At 40.0% G+C, this 16,913-nt stretch overlaps 1 protein-coding gene across 2 annotated transcripts in view; it reads left to right on the top strand.

The window, feature by feature from the left end:
* TTC39C (tetratricopeptide repeat domain 39C) overlaps positions 1-16,913 on the top strand; it is a 125,582-nt gene that overhangs the window by 83,671 nt on the left and 24,998 nt on the right. For both annotated transcript variants that reach the window (XM_063451471.1, XM_063451470.1), the window contains 4 exons: positions 75-200; positions 2,489-2,603; positions 4,300-4,654; positions 8,398-8,566. In XM_063451471.1, coding sequence (XP_063307541.1) covers positions 75-200; positions 2,489-2,603; positions 4,300-4,654; positions 8,398-8,566 — 765 coding nt within the window. The remainder of the gene's footprint in view (positions 1-74; positions 201-2,488; positions 2,604-4,299; positions 4,655-8,397; positions 8,567-16,913) is intronic.

The following is a 16,913-nucleotide window of genomic DNA, read 5'->3' as shown; positions in this document are numbered from 1 at the left end:
AAAGCTTTTCATCAAGCTGTTACTTTAAGTATTATTTCTGTTCTAATATTGGAGCATTATTTGTCTTTCCATAGAATGCTATGATGACTTGTGAGGAAGAAAAAATGCAACTAGCTTGCGATGACTTGAAAATGACCGAAAAGCTCTGTGAAAGCGATGAAGGGGTTATAGAGACCATTAAGAGTAAGATAAAAAAGAACGTAAGTATGACGTACTGTGTGTGTTAATCTGCTGCACTTTATTATTTCATAATAAACCCAAAAAGTTACAATAAGCACTACAAAACCTCAATATGTAATTAAAGGAATAGTATAACAACTTTAGCGTAATGAAGCAGTTTCAGTGTATTGATCATTTCCCTACATTCTCACTGCTCAATTATTGGCTATTAAGGAGTTAAATTACTTTGTTTATGCAGCCCTAGTTACACCTCCCTGCATGTGACTTACACGGACTTCCTATATTCTTCATCTAAAGAGAGATCTAGTGTTAAACGTCCTTTACTGCACAGTCTGTTTAATTTAGATTTTATTTTTATTTTTTATTCCTTCTTGGTTAAGACATTGCAGAAGCCTCCTAGCTGATTAAAGTTCAGATAACAGAGCAGGAAATAAAATAAAATAAAGCCAATGATGCAAGTTTTGTGATTAGTCCATATTTACTTTGCATCCATACCTCAGACGTAAGGGGGCTATGATTTTGATCTTTTACATGATTTTTGTTCTTTCATAAATGTACATGCAAAATCTATGCAAAAGGTTTTCTGAGAAGCGTGTTTTATGCAAATATTAACAGTATTTTGCTTCTACTGTATAAGAAAACATCACACCCACTCATAAACCAACACATGTAAACAAAAGGCAGTATTTACATTGCATTCTAAGGCCATCTGACTGACAGCTAGAGGCCTTTCCTGGTGCGGTCCTACAATCTTTGCCGCCGAATGCTCCCCATAGAAGTGCACTGAGCCAAAGCTTCTCTATGAGAAGATGCTAATTGATGCAGCACGGCAATTGCAGCACATGTGCACTAGCCCAGGGGTAGGCAACCTTCAGCACTGCAGATGTTGTGGACAACATTTCCCACAATGCTCCTACAGACATCATGCTGGCAAAGCATCGTGTGAGGTGTAGTCCAAAAGATCTGGAGTCTACATTGCACTAGCTACTTACCTATGATAATCTGTTGATCATGATCTCAGCTAAGTGAGATGTGGCAGACGTAGCAAGATATTTAGAAGAGGGGGTGATATATAAAGTGTAAATCTAAATACTTGTCAGAACACTCTGTTAGGAATCTGTTTGTTTTCATATCATAAATGACTCTTTAACATCAAATAGGTTGAAGAGGATTAACTCCTACTTCAAATGTACTTAATTATTATTTATATTATTATTATTATTATTATTATATATCTATAAATGAAAAAGAACTAACAATGTAACATACACAAATACATTTGTCTCAAGCTGTAGGTACATAAAGGAACATTTTATAGGTTGTTTTTAAGCTCTCTCCCCCCCCCCCCCCCTTATAATATTGTAAAGCACTGCAGAATTAGTTGGCGTTATATAAATACCAATAATAATAAAATGTGTAACCAGGTGGAACCAAAATATGCAAGGTATTAAATTGGGCCTTGGCTGGTTGTGACTGTATAAAGTATCCTGCACTGTATCTAGAGTGGTGGGGTATTTATTCTTTATTCCTTATGAGGATTATACAGTGGAGATCTTGCTCAGTGCCAACCGTGTTAGCGCCTGTCTGCTCATTTTTGTGTTTAATTCACTTTGCTTGCCTATTGCAGGGTGATATGGAAGCTTGAAGATAGCAAGGCTTCATAATAGATGTAGAAAATTGTAGAGAGCCACCCATTGGTCATTTCTGTTTTATAGTATGCTCTATGCTCTAAAGAGCGCTAAGAACTAATTTCCCTAGTTATTCTTGCTTTGGTATGGATAGTATTGTGGGATCATATGCTACAAGAAGCTAATTAAGAATCAATGTATTTAAACTCTTATCTGTAATATAAGATATTATATATATGGAGTTTCATGTATCAGCTAATTGTAGAATAAATTTGTATTGTGTATTGTAACATACTACCATTCAATGTTGGTTAATCCTTTTATGTATTTTTTTTTTATGTTCAGGTCACTTTAGAATAATCATTTTACATTGCATCAGTTTTGATTTATTATGTGTATCTGGTGTATTGGAAACAAATAATTACTTGTACGCCTGCCTTTCCAAAGTGCAGTCTTGTTGCAATAAAGGCATGTTATCAGTAATAATTGTCCAATTCTGTCTGATCCCAGCTAACTGGAGGTTTTCACACTGTCTAAAATGTGTTTGATCTGCAAAATTCTTCAATGTCTCCATCTTATATAATAAAGTATCCTTGTTAAGGATGTCCTCAAGTCTGGTAACTGGATTCAGTAGCTGTAGAGTAACATCTTCCCCTCTTTCACATTGCTCTCTTTTACAGGTTGACGTAAGAAAGTCGGCTCGGTCCATGGTTGACCGGCTGCAGAGGCAGATAATTGTTGCAGACTGCCAGGTTTATTTAGCTGTGCTTTCATTTGTGAAGCAGGAGCTGTCAGGTGAGTTATCTTGCTTAACACAGATGTCCCCTTTTACATGAATTATGAAGAAGTTTTGTTCTCTGCGTTAGCATAAGTCGTGCCCACGTGGGAAGGTCTGTGGTGAGGAATGTGCAATGTGAACAGGGGATATCTTCATATTAAACTTTTTTTCCCCCACCCCCTTTTAGGGAAAATCAAAATTTTGGGATAGATTGCCAAAACTGGATGAAAAATAAATAAAACAGAGAGTCACATAGATGCACACCACACTGTTAATATTTAAATAGATGTGTTACTCCCGTCTTAGAGACATGCTGACCTTATCAGGGCAAAGCAGCCCACATGACCTTAACTCACAGATGGTGCAGGGAGATCCTCTGTTTATTTAATGAAATATCTTATGTGCATCCTATATAACATAGTCTATCACTATTAATGAAACAAAAGTTTCGTTTTTTTTTTAAATACTATAAAATAGTTTAAATAATGTACACCTTGCCTGATTATTCCTTACTGTTAATCTTTTCTTTTAGTCATTCAGCTCTAGAATGAGAAGTGAAAAACAAAAGTGGTGCTAAATGTTGTGATGGGGCAACCTGTAATGTACTCTAGATATAGACATTCCATATTACAGGGGGGGGGGGGGGGGGCAGGGAGGAGGGGGAATCCTCAACATGTGGAGTGCCAAAAGTTTCCTACCCCAGCTATTATTTGGAAATGTATTATTACTCTAGCAAGTGTTGGAAAATCCACATTTGGATAATTTTCATTTAACTTCTATATTATACAGTATCTTCAAATAGGGTGCTTGTGCAGTTGCTTTTAAAGTAAGTAGGCAGAGGTTAGTAGTTCAGTATTCATCATCTATATAACTACAATGGGAACAGCTCCAACAGAAGCATCTTACAAAAGGCACAGTGCCCGAGGTTCAATGAATTAATTATTAGTGCAGCATTTAGAGCACTGCGCCGCCTGCATCAGAATTGTTTAGAAGCTATTTGCATACCAAGTAAATTTAAATATTTATCAGCAAATAAATAGCCTTACAGTGTGTTGTATTACACACTAATTTAATCCATTATGTCACTTTTATATTCAAAATGCAAAATACGTTTTGTACTGTTAAATAGACTTTTAGGTTAAAACATAAAAAATCAAGAAAATGTGTATATACTCACAATTTATCCCCAAATGAATAAAAGAGTTAAAAGCAAAAGACAAGAGATCGCCTTATCTAAATAGTATGTTCTCAAAGACTCCTCCAAATCCCTAATTTGGCAGAACATAAATTAATAGCTTCTTGATCCAAGTAGATATCTGACCGCCATTTTGGGGTAATTTGTTCCTAGTTTGTTGCAAAATTGGAAGCACTTGTTTTTTTTTTTTACCTTCTTTTGAATCAACAGCAAAATCATATGTGAGAAAGGCTGAACTTGATGGACGCAAGTCTCTTTTCAGCCTATGCACATATATTCAAAATACTGGTTGTGACAGAATTGTGCACCTGCATACGACTTGCCACTGGAATCTACTCCTTAGTTTGTCTTGTTGGAGGAAGGATACCAAGCTAGTAGCTAAAGAATAATATGTATGCATCCGGCTCACGCAAACAAATCAGAATGATGTCCAATTCATTTACATATGTTGGAGTTGGTGATTCCCAAACTGTTCATACAAGTTCATGAAAACAATATTTCTTTTTTCTTCTACGTAGCTTACATAAAAGGTGGCTGGATTCTACGCAAAGCCTGGAAAATTTACAACAAATGCTACGTGGACATTAATACGTTGCAGGAAATGTGTCAGAAGAAGCAATCTCAGGAACCATTACCTTCTGACGCTGCCAATGATAACCACATTGCTGCTGAAGGTGTGACCGAGGAGTCTGTTAACCGGCTGAAAGGTGCTGTGAGCTTTGGCTATGGACTTTTTCACCTTTGCATATCCATGGTGCCCCCAAACCTGCTCAAAATCATCAACTTGCTGGGTTTTCCAGGAGACCGTCTGCAGGGGCTATCTTCACTGATGTATGCAAGTGAAAGTAAGGACATGAAGGCACCTTTAGCTACGTGAGTAGCTATACAGCAATGCTATAGTACATTATGTAGTGTTAAGAGTAAGTACAGAAATGGTTACCTGAAAACCTCAACAGGTACAGTGAACATACCTGCATTATGCTATGTGGTTTTGTGAAATACTCTGATCTCTATTCCTCCTTATAATTCACTGTTTTAAAACATATGCTTCAGTTGCCTAAATGCATCTCTTTCAGCCACTATATTGTTTTGTAGTTCACTTCAGATTTTTTGTGAGGGGATCACTCTAATCACCAAAACAACTTTAGCTTAATGAAGCAGTTTAGTGTATAGATCATGCCCCTGCAATCTCACTGCTCAATTCTCTGTCTTGTAGGTGTTAAATCACGTTTGTTTCTGTTTATTCAGCCTTTGCCTTGCCTCTCTTGGCTATGACTGACACAGCTTACATGAAAAAATGGCTCAATTTTCATTTGGCACAGTATGTTTACTTTAGAAGTTGTTATATCTTGCTCTTAAAATTGAACCTTAACTACACACAGGAGACACATGCAGGCTCTGGCAGGCTGTTGACAGAAAAGGAAAAAGACATTCTAAGAAGAAGTTTAGACATTAGATCACCATTTAAAGAAAATGAGTAAGAAGACTGTTTAGGTCACATGCAGTGTGGTTAGGGCTACATAAACAAAGCTGTTTTACTTCTAAATGACAAACTTCATGGGCATGATCTATACCCACTCCATTAAGCTAAAGTTGTTTTCATGCTTATAGTGCCCCACATCATATCCCACTCTACATCCCCTAATCTAGTACCCCTGTGGTGGACACTTCCTTAGCAAGTACCCTAGTGACAAGTGACCCCTATGACATATACCCTTTGCATAGTGACTCTGTGAAACTCCATTATAAAATATGGCTGCTGACATTCGTCCTCCTGTGAGACAGCTCCTAAGACTAATTCCCTCAGGCATATTTTGAGCTAAACATCGTTATCCCATTGCTGCACCTCACCACACTCTATGTATGTGTTCATTGAACACAAATTGGCTGCTTATGAAATGTTCTGCAGGGTTCCTAAACTACCTGTATTGAATTTATCATGTCTAGGCGGATGGGGGGGGGGGGGGGGGGGGGGGGGCTTTTTATGTTTATAAAGTTTATAACTAATTTTATGCATCCGGGTTATCTTATTTAAACAGACTGAGTTCTAAACACGTTATTGTAGTTTAAAGACACATTTCTGTGAGTATTCTTGCTATGGAGCTCTGTTATACTCTCAATACACACCAACAATAAGGGTCTCCTAGCAAAGAGGGACATTAGAAAAGATGGACAGTGGAATTTATGGACTTACCTTGCTAAATAGGGACACTTTGGTGGTATATGCATGCTGAAAATGAAATTCCACATATCCCATGCAATTTAGGGTGTAATCCAATTGTATTAAATAATTCTATTAAACAATCTTGGTTGGCTGTCAACTATTTTTTAAAGCCTTTGTTTCTGTGTCTGTTGCGTAAAAGAAAGTATGCAAATTTTTCAAAAAGTGGGGGAATCGTCAAATTAATTTACATAGATAGTCATTAAACTTCAAAGAGTTAAAGGACCACTATAGTGCCAGGAAAACAAACTTGTTTTCCTGGCACTATAGTGTTAATAGGTCCCCCTCACGCCGGGCTCTAGGGGGAGAAAGGGGTTAAAGGCTTCCTAGGCGCTGGGGACTCTCCTCCCTTTTCCACCAAATCCGCATGTGCTGCAAGAGCCGTGCGCGCATTCAGTCAGTCCATAGTAAAGCATTCTCAATGCTTTCCCATGGACGCTGGCGTCTTCTCACTGTAAAAATCACAGTAAGAAGCGTGGAAGCGCCTCTAGCGGGAGTCAATGAGACAGCCACTAGAGGCTGGATTAACTCTTTAAACATTTAAACATAGCAAGGTTAACCCTAGATGGACCTGGCACCCAGACCACTTCATTAAGCTGAAGTGGTCTGGGTGCCTATAGTGGTCCTTTAATGATGGTAATACACATATTTGTGGTATGCAGGGTCTAGTTAGCCATAGTAATCAGCATGGTACATGCATAGAATTCTTTTTGAAATTCCCCAAAGAAGGTTAAATGCCAGTATGAACATTTAGGAGCAAAATTTCCTGGAGTTTGAGTGAGTGATTTAGTGGGCAATTTCCCAGTAAAATGCACACATCTTAAAGATTCTTTCTCCTTTTGCGAGATGACACTTGGATGTGGATGAGACGACTGTACATGTCTAATGCACCCCTCAGTTCTTTACATCTTTACATCTTCTTTACATCTACATCATTGGCATAGATATAATATCACCTCCAGGAGGGGTTACACAATGTAGAATTAAACCCAATGTATGCATTGTCTATCTCGGTATTATACCACTTTTTCATGACAGGTGACTTAAAGAAATATTCTGTTTTACATTAGTGCTGTAATTTTTGAAGTTTTCATTAAGATACAATTTTATTGAAATTCCAGTGCAGTCAGTAGATGTCGTAAGACACAGTACTGTGTGTCATGGACGCATTAAGATAATATATCCAGGCACAATTATAGCCTCTACCCAAGACTCCTAACATTTGGTCTCCAAAATACACACTAACCAGCTAACTGAAAAGTACAGAGAATTGCGTAAGACAGAAGGATTTTTCTACAGAAAGTTGGAAAAAAACTGATGCAGCTTAGGCTTATAACTCATACTTGGTAATGCTATGAATAAGCTTGGTCACTTCTGCTTTTTCAAGTTACACAAGAGTGATGACTATTAGTGTAGTGAATCTACCATGTGAATCAGAATGTCCGCTATGGTTTAAATCTGACCTTGTCATGAAGCCAAATACATTGGCACATGCAGAAATATGCTCATAGCTTGCATTTAAAGTGTTGATTCTACTTCCTCTATTGTTCTTAGGCAATGTTGGAATAATTAATGTTCTGTATCTAGAATGCTTACAATATTAATGACCCTGATTCACCTTGCAGTAATTCTGTATATGCTGTTTTGCAAAACTGAACTACAAGGAAATTAAAAAAAAAAAATAATATTTAGGGAAACGTTTGAGCCCCCTCCCTCAAGCCTGATAAGGGAATTTTTTACTTTTTTACTTTTCTCTTGCACTGAGAACCGAGTAAATGTTTGTTAGTTTGTTATGTATTTGATTGTTTAATAAAATTGTAATAATATTAAGAAAAATAAAAGAATGAAACAGAAATAAAGCAGATAAGGATAAAGAATGAAAGAGAAATTGAACAAAACATCTGATGATTTGGTATTTGACGACTTAATTTACGATTATTTAAGAAATGAAATAACTAATACCATATTCTGATGTGAAATTTTTTTTCTTTTTTATTTTAAATAATATATATAATTCTGATTCTATTTTGGCTAAATGCCACTCTTGATCATGGATTACCATTGCAATGTGAGCTGAGGTTCAGAGTAATTATTGCAGAACGAATGGTTTGAGTTGTACAATTCTTGGTCACTTGGAGGGTTAAAGGCATGATGCTTTATTTTTTTACTTTTTTACATTCTATTGAATGAAAGTCGGGATGTCAGTCAGGCTGTTATCATCATCCATAGGCCTACTTTCCGTCCAGTGTTGTGGTGATTAACATTTTAAGACATTAGACTAATGACCCTAGTGCTACATCACATCTATCTCGCTTGAACATCTTCTCTTTAACTATGCTTTCCTAAGTTGTTTTTACCGGTAATTATAATTTTCTGCAATCATTCTTTCACCCAGGCTGGCGTTACTGTGGTATCACACTGTTGTTCGCCCATTCTTTGCACTGGATGGCAGTGATAACCAAGCAGGACTTAAAGAGGCAAAAGAGATTCTTCAAAAGAAGGAATCAGTCTACCCAAATTCATCATTATTTATGTTCTTCAAGGGAAGAATACAAAGATTAGAGGTAGGTTATTTAATGCTTTACTCTATAACATGTGTTGTCTGGTGATCGATGTGCGTGATTATGTATTTGGCGATTGTCTATTGTTTTGTGAAATTGAATTTAGCTATGAATTGGGAAGCCTTCTGTGACTTGGCAACATAATTGTTTTCCTTTTTTTTTTTTTTTTATTCTTTATTTTTGTTGTGCACGGATTACATAACAAGTTTAGCTTGCCACAAAAGCAGTAGTACGTAACAGAATACTATAGCATTGCAAACATTGTGGTAGTGGTTCTGCACAATTTTTAAATGTAGTTTTAGTAGTATAAGGTAAGAGAAACATGCTAGTAGTTAGGTAGAGAACTGTGTGTCTTGTTAGCAAGAGGATAGGCTGCTACAGGATACACGTGTGTCAAAGATTGGTTGTCAGGCAGCGCTGTGGGACTAAGAAAGCTTAATTAGCCCTTTTTTGCAGATCAGGGTCTACCCAAGTGTCAAGAGCTAGTAAACCACTGGGTTGCTTGAAATCAAGTGAGTTTCAACATATAAGATTAATCGAAGGCATAACTAATCGGAAACAAAAAGTGAACAAATTAACATTGCATTCTATGTTATGAGAAATCATATAGAAGCCACGAGCTAGAGTATGAACTGTCAGTGTTCCCCTGAGGTTTGTCCTAAATCAGTCCGTTTGCCAGGCAACATGAGAGGCGCGGAGGGAGGCAGTGTTAGCTGTCTTCAGCCAATACCCCGTGCTTGCCGTAGTGGACAGTCCATCCCTTGCTGCTGGGCAGGAAAGCGTTCAAGGGGCTTCAGTGGGTTGGCTGTGCAGCCTCTTGCAGGCAAGGTTCCTCCATGGTCCTGGAGCAATGCGAGGGCTGGTACTTTTAGACCACGAGCCTGGGGTCCTTCCAGGTCCAGAATCTTCAATGACGGACGGTTGCATTGGGCCCTGCGTGGGTCAGGCATGCGTCTTCACCTGATTCTCGTGGCCCTCCGCTTGTGTGGCCGGTACCTGTGGGTCTGGCCCCTCAGCGCCCTCTGTCCAGGTGGGCGTTTTATGTGAGTTGCTGGAGTAGGGGTCGTCTTTGTGCCCTTCAGGGGTTTCCCAAGCCTCCTTGTGCTGCAGCTGTGCACTGTAGGTGGTTCACATGTGGGTATGGCTGGTCGTGTACGTGCCAGTAACCGAGCCCAGAACCGTTCAAAGATTTCCTCAAGGGAGTCTCTCACTTTAGGAATGGGACTGGGCGTTGCAGGCTGCTGCTTTAGCGTGCCGTGAGTGTTAGAGTCTATTGAGTCCGCCATGTTGGAGGCCCTCTCCTCTGGTCTGCTGGTTTTGGCTGTCAGGCCTGGTTGCAGGTAAGAGGTCGGGCCAGCTCCGTTTGGCGGGGACCGGGATATCCCCCACCGGTCCATCGGGGGGGGGGGGGGGAGAGTAATGCTTGGTACTTATCTGTGGCTCGGAGTAGTGAGCGGGAAGCGGCCGCCTTCCCACCCAGTCCTCTCCTGTAGGCCTCAGCCCGCCGTTACTGTTCCCGCGCGTACCGGGTGACAAGTTTGGTATCTGCAGGTGTGTACCGGGTTCCCAAAGCTGTCTAGCTTCTTTTTGAGAGTCCTCTAGTCTCTTAACCCCAGATTTCATGCTTTTTTTTTTCCCCGTACGGCGGGAGCTCAGGCAAAGCATGTCTTTCTCTCTTGCTGGTCAGGCTCCGCCCCCCAATTGTTTTCCTTTTAATCACTTCTTTCCTCTTTAAAGAATGAATATAAATTAAATTGGTTCCCAACCAGTCCTCAAGGTTAACCAACAGTTCAGGATTTAGAATTACCTGATTGTGTTCTTATGGGGATTTTCCTAAAAGGTGGACTGTTGTTGTGACGAGGACTAGGTTGGGACTGTTGATATATACATTGTGGTTTGCCAAATTTTTAGCATGTTTACAGGTGAACAGTTTTCATATTTTTTTTTAAAACCCGCTTAACATTTAACACCACGCTGTTGGCACTAATTGGATCGTTGCATTTTTTTGGGGATAGGACAGCTACTCAGATTTATTTTCCGGTCCTGGCAATGTTCCAGGCAGTGGTAACAATCTTATCAGAAAAGTATATGTTTTAATTTTTGCATTTGCTGTTAATTTAAGATATGTATTGTAAAAATTAACAAGATGTGTGGATATCTGGTTCACTCTAGTAATGGTACTATACACGTGTGTATACCTAGCACTGCACTGCAAGAGACCATTATTTGCTGATAATGTGTATATATAGTGCAATCTCACTATTTTATGAGGTTGAACATCAATCTTTCTTTTCTTTTTTTTTTTTTTTAAATACAATTTTTATTGTGAATGCAAGATAGAACCGACATGTCATGCATGGTAGCATCATCAAAAACAGGTCGCTTATAACAACCAGGTTGATAGTGAATATTAAATATTAGATATTCACTTTTTTCATAAGAAATAGACCGTGTGAGAAAAGGGTAACTCAAACGTCTAGTCCCACTAAGTTGCTAGTAAGGTTCACTACTGTTACTTCTGTGCCCCAAAAGACAACCACGCAACTTCTCACTAGACTCTATAAAAGAGAGTCAAATCGAATAGAATAATTAAAGGGGTTTGGGGAGTTAATAAGTTTCCTGTAGGCTTTAAGAGAGGGGTGAAATTACTTTCCCAAGATACTCTGGTTGCAAGCTCTGTCATCATCTATTGTTAAAGGGCTTCCTTCCAACTGTACTGAACAGACGTCTTTCCTCGGGGCTCCGCAATGGTTCAGGGAAAACTGAGATTTCAGCCACGAAAACAAAGAATTTCCTACCAGGAATAGACACCCCTCAAGCAGAGACAATGTGGCGCAAACACAAGAAGCCCTATCGCTTAGAAACGCCTAGACATCCCAATATACTGCTTTCTTTTGAGCGACCGGTGCAACACCAGCCGTCAAAGATGGCGCCTGAGGCCCAGTATGACACGTATGTGTCAGAGGCCTTGCAGGAGGATGTGGGGGCTTTGCCCTCACCTAGATCCGAAGAAGCTTTCCTCCTGTCGGAGTCAGAGGAGGACGAGTCACCCTCAACAAAAGGGGACATCAAGAGTCTCCTGGTGGACCTCCGGCAGTTATGGAAGGAAGACCTCTGGGTGGTCCAGACTGAAGTAGGTGCGGTCCAACAGAAAGCTGGAAATAAGAGTGACCTCCAGAGAGGAGAAATCGCAAGCCACCGACAAGAACCTCATGGTACTTACCTCTCAGGTGTCGCAATTGAGTAGAGTTGTGACCACGTTGGAGGTCCGCCACAGGCGACAAAACCTGCGTCTCAGAGGCATCCCTGAGGCGGTCGAGAATACGAGGCTCCACATGTGGGTCCACAATATGGTAACTGTGGCGGACCGCCTGGCACCTTTACTGGGTGCCTCCGCCAATCGCTTCTTCCTAGTAATTGCAAGCACCATAAGCACCGCACTTAAACACCTTAACCACCGTAACTCTGCAGCTTGGCTGGGGTCTCGCTGTCCTCCACCAACCCTGTACCCAAGTCATGGATCCAGCTTCCAGTGGGTAGACCTCTCCTACTCCAGAGAGTATAGCAGGATAGCTCTCACAAGAGCTAGTGTTGTAATCCAGGCACAGAAAACATATTTTACAATAACCCGAAAGTACCCCAAAACACATGAAAACCCCACAAAAGTCATATCCCTAGGTAGCCCCAATCTGGGGGACCAACGTACCTAAAAATCACCCAGATCGGTTCAGGAGTTCTGGATTTCCATGGAAGTCATAGTTTTAACCAACCGTGCAGTCATATGCCCAAAACAGTTCCAGGGAATTAGGGCTAACGGTCAGTCTCTCTTTCTGGAGTACAAAAGTACATAAATCACCTAGCTTTTAAAAGGCCCATAGTCTTTTGGCAAGAGGCTGGCTAGCAGGCCCCTCCAAGAGCCCGGTGAAGTTACTTTCGCCACAGTAACTTCCATGGGCATGAAAAGCAACTCAGACTCTCCAATGGTCACCTCTACATTCAGAGTGCGGAAATCAGCTGCGGCACCCAGGGGGGCACCTAGAGATGTCATAGCAGTGACCAGGGGCATGGCCGCGTGATCAGAGATAATGCAACGCTCCAGGGAGCTGGGGTCAATACCCTGGAAAGGCAGCAGAGTGGTAATATACGCAGATCTCCCTTTCTCTGTCCTAGCAGAGAGATGAAGGCTGGCACTGATAGCCAGGAGGCTGCAGGACGCATCTATCAGGTACCCCTGGGGTATGGAAGGATGCCTCTTAGCTGACATGGGAAGTGAGAGCATCACGTTAACAACCCTAGATGACCCAGAGCCGTTTCTGCAAAAATGGGCCTGTTACTCCAGCCGCGGCCAGAAGACCCGGCATCTATACAGAGAACTGCTGAACGAGGTGCCGTCCCCAAACTAGCCTTTAAATTTCACCGCGAAGCAATACCAAAATGCCATAGTCGTTGCTTGGAGCCCAAGCCCCTGACCACACAGTTCGAATAAAATGGAAAAGTTGTATAATGTTGTGAACAACTTAATAAAATACAAATTGTATAAAAAAAAGGCATTCATCTCAGCCATCAACCAATGAGGTAAACATTTACCCTCCTTCCCTCTAGACTCCTTGATGTAATATTACAATTACAGAAAGGCTCAGCTGTCCCCACTGCAGCTGTAGGTGTGCTTTTTCCTCTATGCACATTGCTTTCTATTCTCTTAAAATAAATCTATATCATTATCCCAGTCAGTTACCCAGAGCTATCTTTTATTTGCATGCCAGTTCCACATAATATTTAATTTACTTTCAGCCACTGATATGCCTATACTTACATAGAAATTGCAATATACTGTCTATTTATTATTGCTTACCTATTTTGACCAACATGGCCTGCAGACCTGTTATATATACTTTTTGCTATCCAAAGTGACATCACCTACATAGATGAAAATATATACCCAATGTATGTTTTTTTAAACTTAGATTGAGCATATGCATGAAGTTACAATCCACAGTGAAATGCATATAATGTATAGAGAGAACAAAATAGAAGTAATAAAGTAATGTAAAATGTGATAAAACTATTTAGCTTATCAGCATTTGCATAACAATTTTGTTGACAGAAGCAAATTCTACAGGTTGGTGAGAGAGGTCCTCTATCTCACTCTTTTCAAGTGGAACTATACCTGGCAGCAATACCCCAACCAGAGATGCCCACAGTAATGTTCTTGTTACCCCCCCTCATCATTCCCACACAGTGGGTCGTATATGACTAGACCGATACAGAAGTAATTATCGCGGGCAATCATTTATGGGAGGAGTGTGCATGGAGGATAGTGACTTGGTGATTTGGAGAAGAATCTCCCTTTGCGTAATATCAACAGAGTGTTCCAGTACAGAGTCTAACCACTTGGAGGTAGATAACCTCCCAGTCATCGTTACATGTGTGAGAGAATCTGGTCCTTGAATGACAATGACCCATCATATGAAAAAGAAAGAAAGAAAAAAGGGGGGAGGGGGAGGGAGGGTGGAGAGCCTTCAAACCTTAACAATAAATTTCATGAGTTAAATGAGAAAAACACTCCTGGGCGGTTAATCGTTTGGGTGGCCTGCTAAAAATTTTGACTATGGTCAAAGAATAATTTAGTTCTTCCATTAAGCGTATGGATTTAACTTTGCCAATCCATTCCCTTTTAGAAGGGGCCATGGTACTCTGCTATTTGACAGGATTAGCAGGTTGGCCACTGTGAGGAGATGGTTCAATAGGGTGCAAGTCACTTTTGGCATTGTAATTGAAATGTGGAGGAAGAGATATATCGCTGGCAAGTTAAAGAGTCACACCTTTGATCATTTGCACCAGTGTACCCATGTTTTTCCAGTATTCCTGGATGGTTGGACAGGTCCACCAAATATGACCTGGAGTACCTTTTGAGTGTATCGCACCTCCAGCAAATATCTGGGGTGGTGTGAAATTGGTGGTATCTCTATATTTTTTATCTTCGTTACCTTTACTTATATGCCATTCCTACTGGTTAAGTCCCTATATCCCTGTACCAATTAGAAGCCATTCTTGCTAGAGGAGTAATTGTAGCACATGTGCTTTAGTTATTGTAAAATATGATGAAAAAGTGACTATAGGAGAGCTCTCCTGCTCCCCCTGTAATACAGTTGTCGGCATGAAGGGCAGTGTTTTTGGTTTAGACTTTTCTATCTACACCTAAGTGATAGATGGAGAAGGGATCATTCTTTAAATGGTTTCTTTTTCTAAATATCTATATATTTACCACGGTTTCAGCTAGTACACTGTAAATATGATTTTGTATATATATATATATTTTTTTTTTATTTCACTTGTCAATTGAACGTGTTCGGATCATCCTGCTATTTTTGGATAACATTAACTATGGTTTTATTAATTTCTTTCTGTATGTCATCCATTCCTTTCTGACCTCTTTAATTACAGCCAACATAAGAATAGTGGAGAAGCAATTCAGGATGTTACAAAAAAAACCTATCCCTCAGTCTACCAATTACTGGGTGAATGTTAAGCCCCATGATATATAGTTAGCATGACAGTACGCTGATCATGTATAGAAGTGTAATTGGAAATCAGCCGTGTTCGGTTCTAATCTTTTTACCTTGTACATGACATCAGTCACATTCTGCTTTCAAAGCATTGCTATAGAATGAGCGGTTAACACTCTTCATTCCGTATCATCACTAATATCTTCTTTTTATAAATCTGTTTAATACATTGTTTCCAGCTGATTGATATAATTTTCAAGTAACCAAATTATAGCAAGTTTGGCTCTGACTAGCCCTTACAGTTTTTCAGTATGAAGGTCACATCCCCATTACGCCAAATAGACGTGTTTACCCGCATGTAATTACCAAGCACCAGAATCCTGTCTGTCTGTAACTATGGGGCACTGGGCCTGGCTGTGTAATCATATAAATCTTCCCCATCGCACAGCCTGCTATTTCCAAATCACATTTCCCCAAAAAATGTTTAAATAATTATGATATCATTACTATGCAGGGCAGATTGGCCATTAGCTTAATTGTTAGAGTAAATTAACTTCTGACAGCTTGTTAATGGTTGCACTTTCAATAATCACCCTTTACGATGGTCAAATTACAGTGTAAAGCACTTGTAGTAGTTAGATATAACTATTTATCTGCTAAACACACAGGTATTTGCAATATCTATGATGTGTGTGACATTACGTGATCAATGTGCTTAAAACTGTACCGGTTCAGGGTAAACTGCCAGACCTGAGTAACTATCTTCACTTGTAAATGATCCTCTTAATTGACTTTTATTATTATTATTATTATTATTATGATATTTATATAGCACGATCAAATTCCGCAGCGCTTTACAATGGGTGGACGAACAGACATGTAGTTGTAACCAGACAAGTTGGACACACAGGAACAGAGGGGTTGAGGGCCCTGCTCAATGAGCTTACATGCTAGAGGGAGTGGGGTAAAATGACACAAAAAGGTAAGGATAGTATTAGACTAGTGACATATATATATTTTTATATATTAAAACTATGATAAAAATCCACGGTGGCATCATGAATGAAAGTTTACAAGCTATCACCATAGGCAAATGCTTAAAAAAAAAAGCAAACGTGGCATCTTTGCAGAAGCGAGGGGATGAGAGCAGGGGGAAAAGTAGGGGCTGAATCTTTGAACTTGTTAAAGAAACACTCCAGGGACCATAACCACTCCATTGCTTTGTAGTGGTTATGGTGCCAGAAGTGCCCTGTGCCCCACACATTGTAAGTAGTCAAACTGTTTTATTATGGTTTGACCTATCCCATGGTGTCTGCTGGGCGCTTCTCCCCACCTTTGCTAAATTACTGGAAGCTCTCTGTCTGAGCTGAGCCCAGTGTTGCAGAGCAATCAGGTAACGTTCCAAGCAAGTTGGCACTGCTGGGCTCAGATCAGCTAAGCAGGAGCTTCCAGCCCTCGTGTAGTTGTAGCGGAGGCAGGGAGCAGCAACCTGCAGGCCCCAGGTAAGAAGTCAAACCAGTCATAGGCAACTCATTTCTACATGGAAAAATATACTTTTCCTTTACCTGTTGTGTGTCTATACCCCGTCTTGGATTGTTATTTTGTTTACATCTTGTTCCTTTAAATCAAACTTGTGAGTTTAACTTATTGGCATGTCTAGTGAATCCATTGTGCAGTGCTTGCAGCAAATGTTAGCACATTTTAAATCGTAATGATAATTATAAAAGTGGAAAAAAATTATCTAAATGCCATTGAACTCTGAGTCTTGGTAATAGAGATGAAAGTTTGTGTTTTTATACTAAACATGTTTGAAGCTATTGCACCATCAGCATCTTCACTATGTG

The sequence above is a fragment of the Pelobates fuscus genome, chromosome 4 (assembly GCF_036172605.1).
Source record: "Pelobates fuscus isolate aPelFus1 chromosome 4, aPelFus1.pri, whole genome shotgun sequence".
Classification (NCBI taxonomy): domain Eukaryota; kingdom Metazoa; phylum Chordata; class Amphibia; order Anura; family Pelobatidae; genus Pelobates; species Pelobates fuscus.
This window is presented reverse-complemented; position numbering and strand designations above follow the sequence as displayed.